This window comes from Monoraphidium neglectum (assembly GCF_000611645.1).
Source record: "Monoraphidium neglectum strain SAG 48.87 unplaced genomic scaffold scaffold00142, whole genome shotgun sequence".
Taxonomy (NCBI): domain Eukaryota; kingdom Viridiplantae; phylum Chlorophyta; class Chlorophyceae; order Sphaeropleales; family Selenastraceae; genus Monoraphidium; species Monoraphidium neglectum.
This window is the reverse complement of record NW_014013486.1, coordinates 26,207-33,628: the sequence shown is the minus strand read 5'-3', so window position 1 is coordinate 33,628 and position 7,422 is coordinate 26,207. Positions and strand designations below refer to the sequence as shown.

Sequence of the window (7,422 nt, the reverse complement as noted above, 5' to 3'; positions counted from 1 at the left end):
ACACACACACATGATCACCTGCAAACTTATGGGCATCCAACCCCCTCAAGAAACTCACCCTGCATGCTCACTCACATCCCCCAACCCCTCGACCCCCAGGACATCTCCACCTGCATCGACCACGAGGGCCACGGGACCCACACCGCCAGCACCGCCGGCGGCGACTACAACGCGCTGCCCAGCGGCAACGGCCTCTACAACCTGCAGTCAGGCATGAGCGGCATGGCGCCCGGCGCGGCCGTCGTTAGCTACAAGGTGCGCGCTCGTGGCGCGGGGTGGAGGCGGCGGGGCAGCTGTGTTGTTATGGGGGGGGGGAGGAGCAAGGCGAGATTGAGACGAGACAATCTGTGAGGGTGGACATGCCGGCTACCCGGCGGCTGCGCGGCAGTTGAATGCCCGTGCAGCAGGGCGAAAAGCCGCTGGAGGCGCAAAACGACGATCACATGCAAATGGAACGCAGCACTGCACAGTGATGGTTACTGCTTGCAATCTCACGGCGTGGCAGGCGTGCAACCCGCACAGCCCCCTCCTTATCACACATTCTGCCCCGGAACTGCTTTGTCCTGCCCCTTTCTCCCCACTATCAGGTGCTTTGGCAGTACAAGGACCCCAAGTTGGGCGGCAAGAAGGCCACCGGCTACGACACTGACATCATCGCCGCCTTGGAGCAGGCTGTCAAGGTGAGGCCAGGGGCATCCCCCTGTAGCAGCAGAGCAGCGATGGCAGCAGCTGGGGGCAACCGCGTCAGCGACCCCTGCAGCAGCAGCCCGCCGGCACCAGCCGCGCCGCCTGTTGGGCGCAGCTTGGCAAGTTGCATCATGGGGCTGGCATTCACCTGTGCTTCCATTCCTGATTGTTGTCGAAACGCATACGCCCCTGCCATTTCCACCCCTTCCGGGCCTCCTCAACCCTGTTCCCCTGCCTCTGCAACCTGTCCCGCCTCTGCATCCCTTGCGTCACCCGCGTGAACAGGACGGCGTTGACGTCATCAACTACTCTGTGGGCAGCAGCGCCGCGGACCACGGCGCCGTCGACCCCCTCTGGGAGGCGTTCAAGGGCGTCGCGGCCGCCGGCGTCTTCGTCTCCGCGTCCGCCGGCAACTCTGGGCCGGGACCGAGCAGCATGGGGTCCAACGGGGAGCCCTGGGTCACCACGATCGCGGCCGGCACCCACCCGCGTAAGATGTTTGCTGAGATGACGCTGTCCAACGCCAACGCCAAGAGCTCCTCCACGGCGCGCGTCACGCCGGCCTCTAACCTTGTCGCGTTGCCGCCGACGCCGCTGTACCTTGGGACCTCCGACGCCGCGCGGCTCTGCGCGCCTGGGTCGCTCGACCCGGCCGAGGTTAAGGGCAAGGTTGTGATCTGCGTCCGAGGGACGTACTTCATGTACCAGAAGGGCGACGAGGTCACGCGGGCGGGCGGCGTCGGCATCATCATTGCCAACGCACCCGACGGCGCCAAGGATCTTGCCCGCTTTGTGAGTGCCGGCCAGGCGCGGCGCTCCGGTATTTGCATGGGTCCTTCTGCCAGTTCCGGCTGTCATGTACCTGCAGATGCAATTGCCCGGAAGTCACCAGACACAGGTTTCAATATAATATCTGAAAAATCTACGCACATGATCTCCTCGCCATGACTGTGGAACTCGTGCGCCTGCAGACTCAACTTGACCCACGCCGCCTCCGCGCCCCCCTCTCTATCACACCCATCAACACCCCCTACCTGCAGAGCGCCGAGGTCCCCGGCATCCTGTTGGACGCGGACGCAGGCGCGCAGCTCATCTCCGCCTACAAGTCCAGCCCGCAGTCCCTCCTGGCCTCCTTCTCCGCCCAGACCGTCGACCCCAAGACGGCCGAGGCGCCCGTTGTCGCCGGCTTCTCCTCCCGCGGGCCGGTGATTACAGACGGGGCTGTGATGCTCAAGCCCGACATCATGGCTCCCGGCGTGGAGATCTTCGCCGCCGTGCCCGGCAAGCGCGGGGGCACCTACATGCAGGGCACCAGCATGAGCGCGCCCCACGTCGCTGGCATCGCCGCGCTCATCATGGCGCGCCGCCCCAGGTGCGTGCGGCCCGCCCGGCGGGTTCTGGCAATACAGCACCACAGGACACGCCACCTCCGTTGTCAAACACTTCTGGCATATGGCATGCTGGCCACTAACGGGTCTGCTGCAAACCCAGTCAAAACTCCATGAAGCTGCCAACTTTTCGCGACCATCGACACAACCCCTTCGCGCCTCCACCCTCTCCCCTGCCGTCCGCTTCCTCCCCTGCAGCTGGTCGCCCGCCGCCGTCAAGAGTGCCATCATGACGACGGCCAGCCAGACCACCAACCGCGGCAACCCGATCAAGGGGACGCCCTTTGATTTTGGGGCTGGCCAGGTTGAGCCCACCAAGGCCCTGAACCCCGGGCTGGTGTACGATGCCGGGCTGGTCGACTTCAACAGGTGTGTGTGTGTGTGTGTGTGCTTGTGTTTGTATGTGTCATTGTGTGTGTGTGCGCGCGCCTTTTTGTTTGTATGTGTTATTGCGCGTGTGTGCTTGTGTTTGTATGTGTCATTGTGTGCGTGTGTGTGTGTGTGTGTGTGTGTGTGTGTGTGTGTGTGTGTGTGTGTACGTGCATGCGTGCATGCACATGCAATCTTTTACACACACAGCTGCCTGCCAAACTTGTGGATGCGATGAGGTGGCCGCCGAGCCCCTGCAGTTGCGTGTGAGTGGCAACTGTTGCGCCAGTGTGGCCGCAGTGCTGACAGCACGCTCCGCCGCGGACCTTGCAACCACAAGATATCGCAGTTGTGGCATTGCACCCGCCCTGCCCAATGGCTGACCTCCCTAGTTGATGGGCGCTAGGTTGCGCCCCAGCAGTGCGTCGCCTCTGGGCACCACAACACTCTCCTTGAACCTCAACATTTTATCAACTGCGCGCACGCTGAACAACCCCGTCCGATGCCTTCCTTTACGCAGGTACACATGCGCCACCCTTGACGTCAAGGCCTGGCCCAAGGACCGCGACTTCACGACACCTTCCTACTGCGCCTCCGCCTGCAAGGGCGGCAAGTGCGCCTGGCCCCAGGCCGCGCGCGACTTCAACTCCCCCTCCTTTGCGCTGCCCGGCCTCGCCGCCGGCCAGACTGTCACAGCCAGGCGTGTCGTGACGTTCGTCGGCACCATCCCAGAGGGCGCCGCCACCCTCGGCTTCACGCCGGTGATCGACCTGCCCGCGGGCTTCAAGGCCAAGATAATCCCGGATCGGAAGTCCGCTGGCGGCTCGCTGCAGCGCCAGCGGCGCGGGGCTGCGGCGTCGGCCGGCAGCATCGCGTTCACGGCCGCGCAGGAGGTTGGGGGGTTCACGCTGTCCATCACCGTCCCCAAGAGCGCGCCCGCGGGCTGGAGCTTTGGTAGCCTGACTTGGCAGGCCGATGGCGGGCGCTACACAGTCCGCAGCCCCATTGCAATCGAGCGCGTGTGATCTGTGATCTGGCCCGGACGCCGAGGGCTGGGCTGCTGGCTTGAAGGCGGAGGCGGCAGCCGCGCTGCGCGTGCGCTGAAACAGGCTGCAGCGCAAAAGCGTGACGGTTGGGGCGTGCTGAATACAAGCACAGCTCTGCAATCAGATCACTTGATGCCCAAATCATCCCCACACCACACTGTACCCAGCTGCACAGAGCAGTCACGACCGGCGCTGGAAGCAGTTAGCGCGGCGCGTCTGCTGTTGCGCGTGCTCATGCGGCCCCCTGGCTGCTGCTCTGAACACGGCAATATACCTGTATCATAGAGTATGTCTGCATCTGCCGCTTGCAAAACCCTAGTGGTTTCAAGCCGAAAAACCCAAGAGTGCAGTATGCACTTTTCAGGGCGGTCAACCAACTGCACGTTCACGAGTGCTTCCCAGGCTCCTCTTGCTCCCTCCCCTCTCGCACGTTGCCCACTGCTGCAACGACCCACCCTTGACCCCTCACCCCCCTCACTTTCCACGCAATGGCAAGGACCACCACCTGAGGTGGCGTGCGGCCTGCCCGAGTTGTGTTGCATGCTCCCCACCTTCAACCTGTAACAGCGTGCCACGCGCGTGGGCGAGCCAGAGGCGCGAATACTGTACCTTAGCAGCCTGCCAAACCTACACCCGAAAAACAGCACCTGATCCTGGGCCTGAGGGCCAGCGGACAGGTGGATGTGTCTTGCTGCAAGCCATGTGACATTGTTTTGCAGCCAACAACCTCAAACACATGACAGCTGCCCACGGGGGCACAGCCCACCCTCATCTACAGCTGCGAAGAGCCTGGAGCGGTGGGTGGGTCAAGCTGCGCCCCTTTGGAATGACTCATTCCAAGCTCGGAGCTTGGAGGAGGGGTCCTGCAGCTGGTGGCCCGCCACGCAATGGCGAGGTCCAGCTTGCAAAGACGCTGGCCCTGCCGCGTGAAACGTGGAAATCGGCCGCAGGTCCCAACTGCAGTCAGCCGCGTCGCCGGGAACCAAGCAGCCTTTGGTCCCCGCAAGCGCATCTGCATGTGACTGCTCCTGCAGGTAAGCCAGCCCCACTAAGATTGCTTGCGTGCAGGCTCTGCTGTTCCTGTTGGTGCTCATATCGGCTTTTACGCGCCGCGCATGCAAAGGTCTCGTTACAGGGGCTGCAGGCCACTCTCAAAATGCCGGAAGCAATTGTCAATTAGTCAGGAAAGTCGCCCCTGCCACCGCCCAATTGGGCGGCTGGCAGGCGCTCTGTGCAATTCGCACTTGCAGGCAGCATGAATCTGAGGCCAGGATTCTTTAGGGGTCGAAAGTGTCTTTATGTCGTGCACATCTTGCGCGTTGAAGCTTTGATTGTGGGCCAGTGACCCCATGCCTGCGAGGCAAACATCAAAGTGCACTCCGCTCACTCTCCACACTAGCAACCTCCCCTCAACACCCTCGCACTGCTGCCTTTGCAGCAGACCGCCTCCCCCGCGCCGCCGCCGCCAGCCGGCGCCGCGGCCCATGGACGACGTCAGATGACATCAGACAACATCAGATGATGTCAGATGACATCAGATGACATCAGCAGCGCATCACCGCGTTGCTGCTGTTCGCCAGGGACGTGGCCAGCGTCCCGGGGACCCAGCCATTGTTGAAGGCGTACGAGAACGCGGCCACCTCGCCCTCGCGAGACGGGTCGTAGGTGACGGGCTTGCTGGCGCCGGCCTTCAGGAGAGCGTCCCGCTCCTCCGCCAGCAGCGCCCCCACCATCTCCAGCAGGCGGCCCTCCCTAAGGTGGGGGATCTGCTCGGCGGGGGTCACGAACTGGAGGCGGCCTGGGGGTCGAGGGGTTTGGCAGGCAGGATGGAGGGGGATACAATCAGATGAACCAAAACAATGGGGAGCGTCCGTCACCAGCTTCGGGCAGCACAGGCGTGGGTATGTCGGGCTGACCAGTTCCTTCAATCGAAGCAGGTGGTTGCCCACAGGGTTTGCGAGCAAAGCTGTGCACACAACAGTCATCCCCGGCCTCGGCTGTTGTCCGTCGCCGGCTCATGCAGGGACGGCCCGCGGAGCGGCGCGCAACCCTGCCGCTCAAATCCGGAAGACACGCAAGGCAGACGAGCCCCTATCAAGACACCCACAGCCGCGGCCACGGAACCGTGGCGCTTGGCGCGCCACTCACCGCGCGCGACGTATGCCACGTGTGTCGGCCAGGCCTCGAGGCCGTCGAAGATGTGGGTGGCGTACACGATGGTGGCGCCGCGCTGGACGCACTCGTCCGCGAGGAAGGCCATCAGATCAGATCGCCCGAGGACGTCCAGATCCACCGTGATCTCGTCCAAGAGCAGGACCTGTTTGAAGAGAAGTTACAAGGTGGGTTTGGTGTGGGTTTGGGGGCGGAGTTGAGGAAATCATGGTGGGGATGATAATGTTGGAACTCAAACAGAGCCAACATTGTGTGTTTGTGTGTGTGTTTGTGTGTGTGTGTATGTGCGTGTGTGTGCGTGTGTGCGTGTGTGTGTGCGCACGTGCGCGCGTACGTGCGCATGTGCGCGTACGTGCGCATCTGCGCGTACGTGTGTGTGTGTGTGTGTGTGTGTGTGTGTGTGCGTGTGTGTTTGTGTGTGTGTGTATGCAGTCACTACACAAGCGGAGGAAGGCACTGCAGGCGTTTCCTGTTCGACCATGGCACCTGCAGTGCTGCTGGTCTGGCGTGAGCCCCTATGGAAGCCACCCAAGCCGCGCCGCCGGCCAGGGGGCGGCCGTGCCGCCTCGGGTCGCGAGCCACCAGCTGCGCCAAAGTTTCCCAGTGCATTACAGCATCACACAGGAGAAGCCCTGGCCATCAACAGGCACCCACACCTTGAAAGGCCGCAGAAGGCCCACACAGATTTGGACGCGCCGCCGCTGCCCGTCAGACACCTGGATGTGCATGAGTGCATTGCAGGCAGCCGGGCGGACGCGGGTGTGGTATGTGCGTATGTGTGTGTGTGAGAGAGAGAGAGAGAAAGAGAGAGAGAGAGAGAGAGAGCGTGTGTGTGTGTATGTGTGTATGTGTGTGCGTGTGTGTGTGTGTGTGTGTGTGTGTGTGTTTTCGCGCACGCGCCCTCCATGATCACGGAGTGCAATGCAGGTGCAGCGGTGCAAAGCAGAGAGGCCCCAAGAAAAATTCAGACAGCCGTAATGGCGAGCCACGCTGCTGCTGCTGCTGCTGCTGCTGCTGGAAGGAGGCACGCGTGTGCAGCCACGGGGCCCCGAAAGCCGCGGCCGCGGCGGCGTCCCACCTGGTGCATGCGCCACGAGGGGTCGATGTCCAGCACCTGGATCAGCCGCTCTTTGCGGGCCGCGTCGACGCCCGGGACAGAGTCGATCATGCGCGACGCCGGGAAGTCGCCCTGCGCGGTGGCATGTTGTGCAGGAGGATGTGATGTCTTTGGGACTTCCAGGCGCCGCCTTGTCTTGTAAAATAATGCGGACCGTTGCGGACGAATCCCTGAACTACGCGTGTTCTTTTGCTGGCGTTCGATTTTGTCTGCGCCTCATGCGCAGGTAACGTGCGGGGGTCCTGGCGGACTAAGATGGGAAGGGCGCACACCAAACGGCAGCCCCTGACGACGCGGGCAACCCACGAAACCTGTGACCGCTCGCCCGCACGGCCCCCAGGCGAGAGGCCAGCACACAAGCGAGCCGCGCGCAGGCAAACAGCGGCGCCGCCCCTCGGCCCCCAAAGCTCCGGGGGCGCCTGGGGACGCGGGAGGCCTGGGGCCGATCCCGCGCCCCAGGCACCACACTTCGCGCCCCGCGCCTCACCGTGAGTGGGATGGATGTCCCGGCAAACGCGATGTCGCGCGTCCAGTTGCCCCCGACGTAAGACAGGTCCCCGCTGGTGGTGAGGGCCGTGTCATGGAACGGCGGGCGGCCCAGCACCTCCACAGACTCCTGAGGCGGGGTCAGACGTGGCCGCGG

At 63.3% G+C, this 7,422-nt stretch overlaps 2 protein-coding genes across 2 annotated transcripts in view; one reads left to right on the top strand and one right to left on the bottom strand.

The window, feature by feature from the left end:
* MNEG_1429 (Subtilisin-like protease) overlaps positions 1 to 3,469 on the top strand; it is a gene marked incomplete at both ends in the record, with an annotated part of 5,494 nt that extends 2,025 nt beyond the window's left edge. Inside the window, 6 exons of the mRNA XM_014050092.1 lie at positions 100 to 255; positions 588 to 680; positions 973 to 1,479; positions 1,728 to 2,059; positions 2,274 to 2,444; positions 2,965 to 3,469. Coding sequence (XP_013905546.1) covers positions 100 to 255; positions 588 to 680; positions 973 to 1,479; positions 1,728 to 2,059; positions 2,274 to 2,444; positions 2,965 to 3,469 — 1,764 coding nt within the window. The remainder of the gene's footprint in view (positions 1 to 99; positions 256 to 587; positions 681 to 972; positions 1,480 to 1,727; positions 2,060 to 2,273; positions 2,445 to 2,964) is intronic.
* A 1,565-nt stretch (positions 3,470 to 5,034) lies between these two features.
* MNEG_1428 (CCR4-NOT complex subunit CAF16) overlaps positions 5,035 to 7,422 on the bottom strand; it is a gene marked incomplete at both ends in the record, with an annotated part of 3,087 nt that continues 699 nt past the window's right edge. The window contains 5 exons of the mRNA XM_014050091.1: positions 5,035 to 5,288; positions 5,639 to 5,807; positions 6,319 to 6,378; positions 6,741 to 6,851; positions 7,267 to 7,395. Of these exons, the coding sequence (XP_013905545.1) occupies positions 5,035 to 5,288; positions 5,639 to 5,807; positions 6,319 to 6,378; positions 6,741 to 6,851; positions 7,267 to 7,395 (723 nt within the window). The remainder of the gene's footprint in view (positions 5,289 to 5,638; positions 5,808 to 6,318; positions 6,379 to 6,740; positions 6,852 to 7,266; positions 7,396 to 7,422) is intronic.